Genomic DNA, 14,925 nt, shown 5'->3' with positions numbered 1-14,925 from the left:
AAGTACAAAAGTATTGGCATCAAAACTTGAAGGTACCAAAAGTAGAAAGTACTCATTATGCAGAATGTCCCAATTCACAAGTTTATATGAAAACCTTTTGAGAATAGCAGATCTACAAGCTTACAATGTGTCGCATCGCTTGTAAATCGTCTATTTTCAAGAGAACTACTGTTCCCCCCAGAATAGAGATGCTGGGGGATGAACCGGTTAACAAAAGTAAAAATAATTGAGTACATTTTCATTATCGCGATAACATCTTTAATCGCAAATATTTTTGCCACAACAATAGTGGCATGTAGTTTTTATATCGTCCCATCAATATTTGAAACCAAACGTGCAGCTATAAAGCTAGCAACAGGCTGCTAGCGTCAGTAGTACCTCCTCCAGGCTGAAGAGAACTCCTCCTATTGGTGCTCCAAAGGCCACGGACACACCCACCGCTGCTGCTGCTGATAGAACCTATGACATCACAACACCAAACAATAAAAAATATCATTTAATCATTATGTAATCACATAAAATGGACATTAACTTATCGGGAACTTAATTCAATTAATAAAACCTTATTTTAGGTCCAATCTTTAATAGTAGGGTGGTTTATCAAATACAATAATAGTGAGTACAGTAGTGGTTGGAGGCAGTGGCATCAAGAACATATGTTGCTATATTAGTGGATGCTCAAATCATTTCGTGTCAAGGACCCCCAAAATGATATGTATTTGGCCGCCGACCCTCATCTCAAAATATTATGTTCCGGGGATCCTCCCAGAAGCAAAAGATTTGAGTTCAAAATGTTCCCTTAAAAAATATATAGTTTATATACATTCAAACATTTGTATAAACCTTCAAGACTTTTCAAAAAATAGCAGGTCTACAAACACATGAGCTTGTAGATCTGCTATTTTTGAATAGCCAAAAAAATATTTGCTTTTTTAAAAATCGGAAATGACACAGATCCTTTACTGGTTTTAACAGTGTTCTACAGTGCGTTCTGCATTAAATCCTCTGGATGCCTGATTTTCCCCCTAGGCATAATAAAGGTATCCATCTATCTATCTATCTATCTATCTATCTATCTACTGTATCTATCTATCTACTGTATCTATCTATCTACTGTATCTATCTACTGTATCTATCTATCTACTGTATCTATCTATCTACTGTATCTATCTATCTATCTATCCATCCATCCATCCATCCTCCGCTGGCTCCCCTCACCTCTCTCCTCTTGGCTTCGTTCTTGCGGTACTTGGTGAAGAGGTGGCACAGGATGTTGGCGCAGCAGCAGGCCACGTGGACCAGCGGGCCCTCCTTGCCCAGGCTGAGACCAGACGACACGGCCAGCACCAGGGTGATGGTCTTGATGATCAGAGTCCACTTCCCCAGGTAACCCCGGATTATGAACCCACTCAGGATGGTCTTGATCTGCAGCGGAGGAAAAGCAGAGGGACGAGGGAGAGAAGATGAGAAGAGGAAGAGAGAGGATTTCAGATTCAAAAGTAGCAGATCTACAAGCTCGAAGCGCGTCGTTTCAAGCTTGTAGATCTGCTACTTTAGATGCTTTTGTGTGATGATGTAGGAGGACAGGGGTCTTCAACGTTTTCAGGTCATGGACCCCTTAGTTGAGAGAGAGATGAAGCAGGGACCCCCCCCACAACCTGTTCATAGATTCCATATAGTTTTATTGTTTGACAGCACAATCATCAGTGTATGTTGGATTCATGTCAATTTGTGTTTTCAGATATTTAACCACTTGAACCGTCAATACTTAATAAACTTGACCTTTCACTCTGTACTTGGGTCTGCTCTTTTTCCCCTCTACAAAACCTCTTTGCTGAAAATAGCGGATCTACAAGCTTGTAGATCTGCTATTTTTGGCTAAAGTTCTCAGAATATGGACACTAGGGTTCAAGTGGTTAATATAAAAAAGGAGAAAAAGGTTTCTATCACACAAAGAATTGGAGGAACCCCTGTACTGAGGACCCCCTAGGGGTCCCGGACCGCCTGTTGAAGACCCTTGAAGTAGGGCAATCATTTACCAAAAATCACAAAGATAATATGAGGTTTCTTCCCGACAGCAACCATATATAGCAACATTTTCAGAAAGTTGTTAGGATTTAGAAGACATTATGATAATGGGCCAAGGCACAGTGAATAAAAACATCCAGCCATGGTCTAATAATCAGATAAATCCATCACTGAGACCTCATTTGAAGTGAGGGAATGAACAGAGTAATGCCTCAATCTTTTTAATATGCCTTCAGGAAGCTACAAAAGCTAAAAAGAATTGTTTTAGAATAACAACAATAAAAACGTAGACCTCAGCAGAGAGAGCCTGGAAGCGATTTGATACGGATTTCGAAATATGGCCCCCATGACAGTGGATTAGAAAAAAACACAAGACACTAAAGTATTAAGCAACAGCAAACATCCCCAAACCGTTTCCTCCTGTGGCAGTGAGTGTGGCTTTTACCCCGGCTTAGCGTTAGCAAACAACAGACCCGAAATTCTGAGGAGCAGAATAGAACATCTATGAAGTATTTAACCCATTTAGAACGGGTACACATTTTGTGTATCATTATTTTATGCTTTAACTATTGAAAAATAGCAGATATACAAGCTCACAGCGCGGCACCGAGTGCCGCGCTGCGAGCTCGTAGATCTGCTATTTTTGAAAAGTCGTGAACATTAGAATTTTGACCCGATTCTATAAGTGTCTTTTGAATCCTTCTAATTCTAGGCCTAAATGGGTTAATAACATTAACAGACCTCAGGCAGAGAGTTCGTGCGTGTGTGCGTGCGTGCGTGCGTGCGTGCGTGCGTGCGTGTGCGTGCTTCTTATATACAGTAGGAGCATGTGGTCTGTGCACTGGTTGAGCTGCCAGGCAACTCTTACAACATTAGCACTGAGAATAGAATACTCCTCTGTAAAATGACACGACGAGAACTGAGATACACATGAAATACAATTAGGGGAACACTGATGTTAAGATTTGCTGAATAAATAATTAGTGGAGGCTCTAAGCCCGAAAAATAAGCTGTTAACTTCAAGTCATGATGCAAAGGTCCCCTTTGGTATGGAAGTACCTTAGGGCCATAGGAAAGAATTTATCCAAAGAGACAATTTAGATCACCCTTCATTTTCTATTTATAGCCATTTTAAAAATGGCCGCCGACAATAATCCCCAATACACCAGACCCCATATCTTTGCTTCTGTTAGAGCTATAATAATAATATTGGTGTCAAAGTGTACATTTTTGGGGTCTAGGAATTCAACTAAACAGGTCTCAATGCAAAAAAAACAATACGTCACTAATTAACATGGCAGCGGGGGGTAACATATGCAAATTTCATGAAAAATAACACGTTTTAACAGGGTAACTTACCGCCCCACCCCTCCCCGTAAACTTTGATTCACTTTTCCTTTGGTATGGAAGTACCTTAGGGCCATAGGAAACAATTTATCCAAAGAGACAATTTAGATCACCCTTCATTTTCTATCTATAGCCATTTTAAAAATGGTCGCCAACAATAAACCACTATTACACCAGACCCCAACTTTGCTTCTGTTAGAGCTATAATAATAATATTGGTGTCAAAGTGTACATTTTTGGGGTCTATGAATTCAACTAAACAGGTTTCAATGCAAAAAAAAAATATTTTACTAATTAACATGACAGCGGGAGGTAAAATATGCACATTTCATGAAAAAGAATACGTTTTAACAGGGTAACTTACCCCCCCACCCCTCCCCCTAAACTTTGATTAAATTTTCCTTTGGTATGGAAGTACCTTGTGGCCATAGGAAACAATTTATCCAAAGAGACAATTTAGATCACCCTTCATTTTCTATCTATAGCCATTTTAAAAATGGTCGCCAACAATAAACCACTATTACACCAGACCCCAACTTTGCTTCTGTTAGAGCTATAATAATAATATTGGTGTCAAAGTGTACATTTTTGGGGTCTAGAAATTCAACTAAACAGGTTTCAATGCAAAAAACCCAATACTTCACTAATTAACATGACAGCGAGGGGTAAAATATGCAAATTTCATGAAAAAAATATGTTTTAACAGGGTAACTTACCCCACCCCTCCCCCTAAACTTTGATTCACTTTTCCTTTGGTACGGAATAGTAAAAAATAAATCCAAAGAGACAAGTTGGATCACCCTTCTTTTTTTTATCCAGCCATTTTTTAAATGGCCGCCACAATTCAAAACAATAGAGCAGAACCAATATATTTCCTTCTGTTAAAGCTATGATACTAATATTAGTGTCAAGGTGTACATTTTTGGGGTCTATTAATCCAATTCAATAGATTTCAATGAAAACAACAATAGTTTCAACAGGAGTAAAATATGCAAAGAAAAATGAGTTTTAACAGGGTAATGTTCCTTTTTCTCCCCCTTTGGCAATGAAGTAGGCTACCTTAGGGTAATAGGAAAGAAATTATCCAAAGAGATTAGATCACCCTTCATTTCTGAAATATACACGTTTTTTAAAAATGGCAGCCATCATTTACACTTAGAGAAATACAACACAGCCTATATCTTTGCTTCTGATAGAGATATCATTTCTGGGGTAAAATAATCCAATTAAATTGGTTTCAAGACAACAAAAAAACAATAGTTTTCTCATTACCTTCAAAATGGAGGTGAAATAATTAATCACATTTCATTAACAGTTAACAAATCATTTATTGATGCAAACTTGGACACATCATCAGTGTTGTTTCCTTGAGTCACTGGGTGTTTTGGGTCCTGCAAGAGTCAGCCTCCTCAGGTGACCGGACTGAAGCTGATCAGACCTTGTTATGTATCCCAGTGGCATGCTTCTGTCCCCACTGTTCTCCCCTCTTAATCTGGAGGCTTTTTCTGCTGCATCCACATTGTTGCCTATGGCTCTTCTTTGTTGGCAACTGTTATGCACAGTGGCGTAGCTGTGCTTAGGGAGTGACTGGCAAATTCCAGACTGCTAGATCTCAGGTCTCAATCTGGACAGGGAGATGTGTGGTGGAATTTTCAGCTGCCTCTCCAGGTCAACTGTCATCACTCGGGCTGTGGAGAGCAAACCAGCAGAGCAGTTCTTTGGTGTTTTCTCTGGCCTTTTCCCTTCCTTGACACAGTGAACGGCCTTAGCTGTGGCTTGGGAGTATTGGATGCCCTTGATGCCCTTGCTGATTGCTTAAGCGATGGATTTCAGGACCTGGTCGTTCCTCAATAGAAACCGGCCCTCAGGCCACACCCAGCGCCTTGGAGCAGCTGCTCAGGATATGTTCAGGATATGTACGGTACCTGTGTGCTCAGGATGTGTACTGCAGATATTCCTGTGCCCGTGCCACAAACTCCTCCCTGACTGAGCTGAAACAGAGCCTGAGTTTATTGGTCTTCCTGTACAGCCTGATTTTGCTTAGGCTGCGTGGCAATCCCAGCAATCTTCATTCAGCCATCATAGATGAGTAGAGGCCAGAGGATTTCTGGGTGCATTTCATGCTGGTAAACACAGGCCTTGAATCTTCCAGGGAGCCCCCTCCAGGTCAGCACTGGTTGCCTTGATGGAATCTCTGTCATTCAGAGTGCGGTTGAAGACATTTCCAAGGCTCATCACCGGCTTATCAATGACTGATGGGATCTGGTGTTCTCCCAGACTGAAGCGAATTTGTCTATGATATTCCCCTCCTTTTGGATAATTTTTCCCTTACCAGGTATATTCCAGCACATGCCATTGCTCACAGTCTTGGACCATCCAAGGCAATGGCACTGCCAGCATTCCATGCTTTAATGGGGAGCAACACAGCCTTTGGCAAGGGCAAGAAGACAGTCCGTGCGGCAGTCCTTGCCAGAACTCACCTTACCTCTTCAGCTGCTCTCTGGCCCTAGCCCCACCACTGAAATGATCTCCACCCACACACCCATTCTCCAGAAATCTCTCCAGAAGCTGTATGGTGTTTCCGGGGGGGAGAGTGTTTTCTGCTGGTGTTTCAGTCCGAGCGTATCAAAGGGTGCGTTCGGAAATGCGCACCGGGTGTGTGCTCAGTGTAGTGAGTGCCTAAACCCAACCTAACCCTAATCCTAACCCTAACCTCAGTAAAACTATGCCTAAACCCAACCCTAACCCTAACCCTAACCACAGTAAAACTATGCCTAAAACTAACCCTAACCAGACCCAGTGCACATTTCCGAACGCACCCTTTGATACACTCGGACTGAAACACCAGCAGAAAAAACTCTCCCGTTTCCGGGGATGACATTAGGACTGTGTCCTAATGCTCGACTCTCCCTCTTCCTTCACAAAGGAAGCTACTTTGATCACATGCCACCAAGCAGTGATAAGCTCCATTGGAAGTGCAAGACAGACTGTATTATTGTAGCTATGGGTTCTGGTGTAATGGTGGTTTATTGTCGTCGGCCATTTTTAAAATGGCTATAAATAGAAAATGAAGGGTGATCTAACTTGTCTCTTTGGATTTGTTTTTTCCTATGGCCCTAAGGTACTTCCATACCAAAGGAAAAGTAAATCAAAGTTTAGGGGGAGGGGTGGGGGGTAAGTTACCCTGTTAAAACATATTATTTTTTTCATGAAATATGCATATTTTACCCTCCGCTGTCCTGTTAATTAATGAAGTATTGGGTTTTTTGCATTGAAACCTGTTTAGTTGAATTCCTAGACCCTAAAAATGTACACTTTGACACCAATATTATTATTATAGCTCTAACAGAAGCAAAGTTGGGGTCTGGTGTAATAGTGGTTTATTGTTCGTGGCCATTTTTTAAATGGCTATAGATAGAAAATGAAGGGTGATCTAAATTGTCTCTTTGGATAAATTGTTTCCTATGGCCACAAGGTACTTCCATAACAAAGGAAAGGTAAATCAAAGTTTAGGGGGAGGGGTGGGGGGGTAAGTTACCCTGTTAAAACATATTCTTTTTTCATGAAATTTGCATATTTTACCCCCCGCTGTCATGTTAATTAGTGAAGTATTGGGTTTTTTGCATTGAAACCTGTTTAGTTGAATTCCTAGACCCCAAAAATGTACACTTTGACACCAATATTATTATTATAGCTCTAACAGAAGCAAAGTTGGGGTCTGGTGTAATAGTGGTTTATTGTTGGCGGCCATTTTTAAAATGGCTATAGATAGAAAATGAAGGGTGATCTAAATTGTCTCTTTGGATAAATCGTTTCCTATGGCCCTAAGGTACTTCCATACCAAAGGAAAGGTGAATCAAAGTTTAGGGGGAGGGGTGGGGGGGTAGGTTACCCTGTTAAAACGTGCTATTTTTCATGAAATGTGCATATCTTACCCCCCGCTGTCATGTTAATTAGTGAAGTATTGTTTTTTTTGCATTGAAACCTGTTTAGTTGAATTCCTAGACCCCAGAAATTTACACTTTGACACCAATATTATTATTTATAGCTCTAACAGAAGCAAAGCTGGGGTCTGGTGTATTAGTGGTTTATTGTTGGCGGCCATTTTTTAAATGGCTATAGATAGAAAATGAAGGGTGATCTAAATTGTCTCTTTGGATAAATTGTTTCCTATGGCCCTAAGGTACTTCCATACCAAAGGAAAAGTGAATCAACGTTTTGGGGGAGGGTTGGGGGGGTAGGTTACCCTGTTAAAACGTGCTATTTTTCATGAAATTTGCATATTTTACCCCCCACTGTCATGTTAATTAGTGAAGTATTGTTTTTTTTGCTTTGAAACCTATTTAATTGAATTCCTAGACCCTAAAAATGTACACTTTGACACCAATATTATTATTATAGCTCTAACAGAAGCAAAGATATGGGGTCTGGTGTAATAGTGGTTTATTGTTGGTGGCCATTTTTAAAATGGCTATAAAAAGAAAATGAAGGGTGATCTAACTTGTCTCTTTGGATAAATTCTTTCCTATGGCCCTAAGGTACTTCCATACCAAAGGGGACCTTTGCATCATGACTTGAAGTAAAATGTGTCTTAGAGCCTCCACTAAATGTGGACATTGTTATTCGTAGTGTGATTTGGATTATCAATGATGTCAAGCAGAAACTCGATATGTCCAAAACCGCTACTTTTCGGGAAATGAAAAAAAAGTGAATACTAAATATTTGTCATTGTTTAAATATACGTATACTGTATATAACCAATGGACAGAACGCCTCACGATCAGAGCCATTCAAGGAGGAGAGATGTGTCATCTCCGTTCACTTCATGGGGCCAGGTCTTCTACATTGACTTCTATTGGCGAATAGTGACAAAGTTTACAGAATTCATTGGAGTATATGAGGGAAATAGTGACATTTCGAGTTACACGAACCACGTGACCGTCGCCGTTTCTGACGCCGCCTTAGCAGAACTCTCTAATACAAGGATCTGGTCACGATGTGTTGTGTGAGCTTGTAGATCTGCTATTTTAATGTTTTTTTTTTCTTCTAAATAATAATACAAAAAAAACTGTTTTGGAGATACAAGGTTTCCGCCCCATCAGTGACGACATGTTTAACGTGGACGTAAAGCTCACCTCAGGTATTCCTGAACCACATGCGTACGGAGCGAAGGCTCTGACCAGGATGACGGCCAGGAAGGAGAAGAGCAGAGCCCAGAACACGAACATCATGTAGTTTAGAAAGTAGGCCAACGGCCCCTGGAAGAGAGAGAGAGACACACACACACGCGCGCACACACACACACACACACACACACACACACACACACACACACACACACACACACACACACACACACACACACACACACACACACACACACACACACACACACACACACACACACACACACACACACACTTTGATCAGTGGTTAGGGTTAAACTTTAAGATTTAAAAGACCCCCAGTTTGGTATGCTGTAGGGCCACGAACACCCATAACTCTAACCCTACGTTTTAACAGCGGGGCGGCTATATACTCTGGGCGGTAAAAATCTCCTAGTGGAAGTTCCTGCTGTCATTACCGTACGTCTTCCATTGGGTAAACAAAGCAACACATGAATTTGATCGGTTATCGCCGGACAATGTCGCCCCAAAGATTAAATATGTGTATGTTTTTGGACAACGTTCCTCCGCCCACTTTTCCACTATCGCCTCTTCGCCTGCTATCGACGGTAGTTGCCAGGTCCCATTGACAAATAACGCACTTCCGTAAAATACGTCCGGCTGTCGCCCGGTGTTAAAACGCATCGTGAGAGTGGGGTCCATTTGTTTCCATTTGGTAAGGGACCATTTGGATACCACTATAAATCATTTAGCTAGTGGCCCCCTGAGACCCTCTCAAGGACCCCTGAGGGACCACAGATCCCACTTTACATTAATAATGTTATTATTTATTATGTCCAGTACAACACAGCACTGTGCTTTGAAATGTTGTGACATCTTTGCACCACTAGATGGAGCCCAAGCACTGGGCAACATTTTGTGTGTTGTGCTGAACATCAATCAGTACAGTATAGATTGTGAGTGTGCTCACAAAGAAAATTATATTAATTTGAAATGATATCAGAGTGGAGATATTATTGTAGTGGTTCTCAAAGTGAGGTACAGGGACCATCTGGGTAACTCTGAGAGTGTACAAATTGAAGTCCATTTGGTTCCATTTGTACACTCTCAAGAGTTATGAGGGTCCTTGAAATTTACCAGTCTGAGAACCACCGGTATTGTAGGCCTAATTGTGTAGCAGACGTGAAGTCCAGATACCAGCTGTGTGATAAACCGGTTCCGGCAACCGTTCCTGGGCCACTATAGTCTTACCTCGCTGGTCCCTGCTATGAGCTCGGCCCAGCTCTTCCACTGGGGACACTTGTCCCTCTCCTGGAAGGTGGTCTCGTTGGACGTCCAGCAGCAGTGCTCATGGTTGAACCAGAAGCCGTTGAGACACACCCCTTCCTTCATGTCCGTCAGCCAATGGGCAGAGATGTCGATGCCGCCAGCCAGAGCACCTGTGGAGAGAGAGAGAGAGAGAGAGAGAGAGAGGGTCAGACCCAGGGCTGAATTAACAAGAGGTAATATTTCAGACTTACGGTACTAGTGGGAGGTTGAGAGCTGCTTCTATGTTACATGTGCACAATGTTTGCAGACATGTGCAGAACAATAGAACTCCTAACTGGTTCAGTACCATTAGGAGAAGGCGCGCTCTCTGCTGGAGTCTTGTGGAGAGGTCTGTAGTTTCTTTGGGTGCAGATTCTAGTAGAATTCAGAATGAAGGGAATATCCACACTCTCTTGAATAATGACTTTTAAAAGTATTTATTTATTTAAACATGCACAGTAGCAGCAGTCTATTTAGAGAAACGGACGCGTTTCGGCCTAATGGCCTTCCTCAGCGTTTCAAACTCGCAACAAAACTGCAGACATGTGCAGACATCCCACCTCTCCCGGAGTCTCACGGGAATTACAGTCCGCTCCCGGACACCCGCGAGTGGCCATAAATCTCCCGACCAGGCAACAAATGGTGGCCAGACATTGATGATGTGCACAACATTATTATGATCATGTGCATACTGTTATCATGCATCATCTTATAACAAAAGACAGAAGCTAGGTTTGTTTGTTGTTGACTCCTTATCCCAGTTACTCTGTAACACTCCTGTCGACACTTCCTTCCGTATGTCCTTGCACTTTATAAGTCGCTCCAGATAAAGGAACGGCTAAATTGTAACTGTACTTTAGGTACTGATTGCTGTATAATCAGATCATTCTGTCTTTTTATAGACCTTTATCAGTCTTTATGCATCTTGGCTGCCATAATGACTACATTTTCACCAGCAGGATCAATTAAAGTGCAATTTAACCACATGATCCCTAGAGTGAGTCCCTTTACACTCAGTTTACAGGGCATGCCATAGGTAAACAAGCGGCGCTCCTCTCCAAAACATCAACTAGGCATACAGAGCACATAACTCAAAGTCTGCATATCTTGTGTGCGGACATATCCATGTACGGACTAGTAATCTCTCAAGATAGATTCTGCAGTCGGCACCACTGCCCTAAACATGTAGTGTTGTTGTTAGTAGAAATAAACACAGAAGCACCCAGGAGGAAGTGGAAGTGGACTTTTGTTTTTGTCAGACTAGGACTAGTATGGATTTATTGACAGACAGCAAATGATACAAGTTTCTGCTGTGGTTATACTGCCCTCTAGTGTACTGTACATGTGTCAGTACTGACATGTACATCTGAGCTGCCACACTGGTTGTGTGTCAAGTGTGTGCGTGTGTACTTGTGTGCGTGTGTGCGTGCGTGTGTCGTGCGTGTGTTACCTGACATGAGGCCCACCAGCAGCATTAGAAGCCATCCAGAGAAGGCATCGCTGACGCTGCGAAGCAGAGCCATCGTAGACTGTCTGCTCTTACTGGTGATCTGGAGGAGGATGGATGGATGGATGGAGGGATGGCAGGGAGAGAGGAGGGAGAGAGGTGGAGGGAAAGACGGAGGGATGAAGGGAAGCATGGAACGTAAGGGTGGTTTTGCGCGGGGCATGGAGTGATGGATGGATGGGGGAGGGAGAGAGAAGAGAAGATGGATAGAGGGAGGAAGAGAGGAAGATTGATGAGGAGGAAACGATTATGAGGAGGAAAATGAAACAAAGAGAGCAGTAGGCGGAAAAGAACATGTCTTTATCGTTTAGGCATTTTATTGTGTTGTGCATATTTGGTATTCAGTTTAGCAGTACATATTTTAGCAGTGTGTGTGAATGTGTGTGTGTGTGTGTGTGTGTGTGTGTGTGTGTGTGTGTGTGTGTGTGTGTGTGTGTGTGTGTGTGTGTGAACATGTCAAAGTGACCAATATAAGATTCCTACCCAAAGATTCCTTTGGTCACAATAATTGTACCATTACATTTTCATATTGTCCCCTGATATCCCTCCCCCCATCCCAACACACACACATACACACACTACCGTACCTCTCTGTGTCTGTCGCGGTCCTTGCTCTTCTCCCTGACCCAGTCGATGGTGTTGAAGTCCTCGTAGGTGCCCACCCCGGGCACGGGGTCTTCAAGCGGGTCCACCCACTTGCTGCCGGTCCCGTTACCGTTCATACTGGCTGGCCTGGTACTGGTGGTCTGCTCCTCATAAGAAGATCCTGAGACAGAGACGCAGAGAGAGAGAGAGAGAAAAGTTAGACTTACGAAAGCAAAATGATCTCCACAAACTGTCAACCTTCCACACCAAAAGCCTACGGAAAATACAGCGAATATCCTGGCACCAAAACCATCTCCAACCAACATCTTCTAAGCCTGCATGTTTAAACAGGAAAACACGGCTACCACCCTCCTTACAAGAAGGCGACGGAAATGGATCGGGCCTGTAAACCGTTAGGGATTACAGGACAACATCACCCAAACTGCCCTTCACTAGTGGACACCAGACGACAAAACGTAAAAAGAGGCCGACGCAAGAACACCTGGCGTAGGACGACCGTGGAGGGAGAGCTGAAGACCTTGCTGCATCACACCTGGGGTTCTACAAAGACTCTGACCCAGAACAGACAGGAGAGGAGAGGAGATCCTTTGTTGCTGCCCTACATTACAGCCGGCATAAAGGCCAGTAAAGTAAGTAAGTTACGATAGCAGCAGCACCACACACACAACAAACATATTTGTATGGTACAGTCCCACGAAATGCACACAAACACGCCGGCACGCACAAACACGAAAGAATTAACCGACATGCCGCTTGTGAGAGAGCTCAAGTGATGGAGTGTGCATGTGAGAACACATGACCGAGCTCAGGAAGAAACCACCCGTTTGACTGCATACAGTAATCTATTGTTAAGCACAGCGACCACTTCAAAACCATGTAGTTGGGAGTCTCTGGAGTCCCCCAGGGATCCATACTTGGCACCCTCCTTTATTCCCCCCCTATACCAAAATCTCTTCGGCTGAAAAACAGGCTTGTTAGATGCTATTTCATATGATTCAGTATATAAATAAGGCCTTAAGTGGATAAGTGGTTAACAAGCACAGGAACTGTTACAGAGAAAGACAAACAGGAGGAACTTCATACGCTGGTCCACGACAATCACGACTTCAGGGACACATGTATCCTAGCCTTCACTGAGACCTTTTTTTCCGACCTCGACGCTGACTCTGCTTGGGCGATCAACGGGTTCGGGACCCCCATCCGACTGGACAGAGATGCCGAAATCACGGGCAAGTCAACGGGAGGGGGTGTGTGTTTATATGTTAACGAGCGATGGTGTAACTCCAAATCTGTTATCATCCGAGAGAGAATGTGTACTCCTGATATCGAGCTACTTGCCGTTTCTTTAAGACCACCGTATCTGCCTAGGGAGTTTCCCCAGATATTCGTTACATTAGTGTACATCCACCCAAGAGCTAATGAAACTAGGGCCTGTGAGCTGATATTCCAGGTGACACAAAAGTTACAACTAATCTCCCCGGATGCACCTAATATCATCCTAGGTGACATGAATCATTGCTCGTTAAAAAATACATTAAAAGACTTCCATCAGCATGTGACATGCCATACTAGGGGCACTAAGATCCTAGATATGTGCTACAGTAATGTTAAAAACGCATACAAATCACTACCCCTCCTAGCCCTGGGTGAATCTGACCACAACTGCGTGCATCTCATCCCTGTCTACCGCACCGAACTACAACGGGGGAAAGTGCAGTGCATCCGATATAAAAACTGGAATGATGATGATGCATGTCAGACCCTACAGGGTCTCCTTGACTCTACTGACTGGGACATGTTCGTGGAATCATCTGCTGACATTGATGAATTGACTGATGTTGTCACTTGTTGGGTTTCTTATTGTGAAGAAATTGTCATCCCCAATAAATGTGTCAAAGTTTATCCCAACTCTAAGCCGTGGATACCTAAGTCCCTTAAATCACTTCTTCGCAGGAAGAACAAAGCCTTTAAGGAGGGGAACTTAATAGAATTGAACAATCTGAAAAAAGAAATTAAGAGAGAAATCAGGGCTGGTAAAATGAAGTATAAGGACAAGATTGAGGGCCAACTGAAATCAAACAACCTGGGCTCTGCCTGGGCGGGCATGAAAGCAATTACGGGGGTTAAAGGGGGAGAAAGAAAAAAGGTTGAGCTGCCCAACTTTACCTCTGATCAACAGCTGGCTCAGAGCCTGAATGTTTTTTATAATAGATTTGATGTCCATGACTTCAGTGATAAACACAATGAGATGAGAAACAGTCTCCTGTCAGCCCCCCCATTAAAACCTCTCTTCGATGAACAGAGTGTTATCAAGGCCTTTAAAGGCTGCAAGCCTGGGAAAAGTCCCGGCCCTGATAATATTGGTGGACGTCTGATTAAGACCTGCGCTGAGCAGCTAGGCCCTATTTTCTATTATATATTTAATCTTTCTATCTTCCAGCAGAAGGTGCCGGCTCTCTGGAAGCAGTCCACTATAGTGCCGGTTGCCAAGAGCAGTAACCCCAAATCGCTTAACGATTTCAGACCTGTCGCTTTAACTTCTCTGATCATGAAGCAATTTGAAAAACTAGTTAAGTCTGAGCTTGTTGCAAAAACTGAGCATCTACTTGACCCACTCCAGTCTGCGTACAGGGCTGGAAGGGGCGTTCAAGACGCTACTGCCACTTTACTTAACCTTGTGCATAAGCATCTCGAAGGTAGTAAAACCCATGCAAGGTTACTCTTTATTGATTTTTCATCTGCATTTAATACCATACAGCCCCATGTTCTGGTTGAGAAACTGTCTGGTTCTTTTGGTGTTGATCCTTGTCTGGTGGGCTGGATTCTTGATTTTCTAACAAACAGATCTCAATGTGTTCGGGTTAATGGGACACTGTCTAATTTCCTGCCATCTTCTACGGGCTCGCCCCAGGGGTGTGTTTTATCTGCCTTTTTATATATTCTTTACACCAACGATTGTGTCAGCCGTTTTCAAAACAGATCCATCATTAAGTACGCTGATGA

General features: G+C 43.0%; 1 protein-coding gene across 3 annotated transcripts in view; it reads right to left on the bottom strand.

Annotated features, from left to right (window-relative positions):
- Positions 1-14,925, bottom strand: part of LOC308298328 (H(+)/Cl(-) exchange transporter 5-like) — a 96,456-nt gene that overhangs the window by 47,679 nt on the left and 33,852 nt on the right. For all 3 annotated transcript variants that reach the window (XM_080741908.1, XM_080741907.1, XM_080741909.1), the window contains 6 exons: positions 11,904-12,082; positions 11,260-11,359; positions 9,753-9,940; positions 8,511-8,633; positions 1,219-1,425; positions 379-459 (listed from right to left, as the gene is read on the bottom strand). In XM_080741908.1, the coding sequence (XP_080598034.1) occupies positions 379-459; positions 1,219-1,425; positions 8,511-8,633; positions 9,753-9,940; positions 11,260-11,359; positions 11,904-12,082 (878 nt within the window). The remainder of the gene's footprint in view (positions 1-378; positions 460-1,218; positions 1,426-8,510; positions 8,634-9,752; positions 9,941-11,259; positions 11,360-11,903; positions 12,083-14,925) is intronic.

Source organism: Nannobrachium achirus (assembly GCF_963921795.1).
Source record: "Nannobrachium achirus genome assembly, chromosome: 14".
In the NCBI taxonomy this organism is placed as follows: domain Eukaryota; kingdom Metazoa; phylum Chordata; class Actinopteri; order Myctophiformes; family Myctophidae; genus Nannobrachium; species Nannobrachium achirus.
The sequence above is the reverse complement of the archived record's forward strand: the minus strand, read 5'-3'. Positions and strand labels throughout refer to the sequence as shown.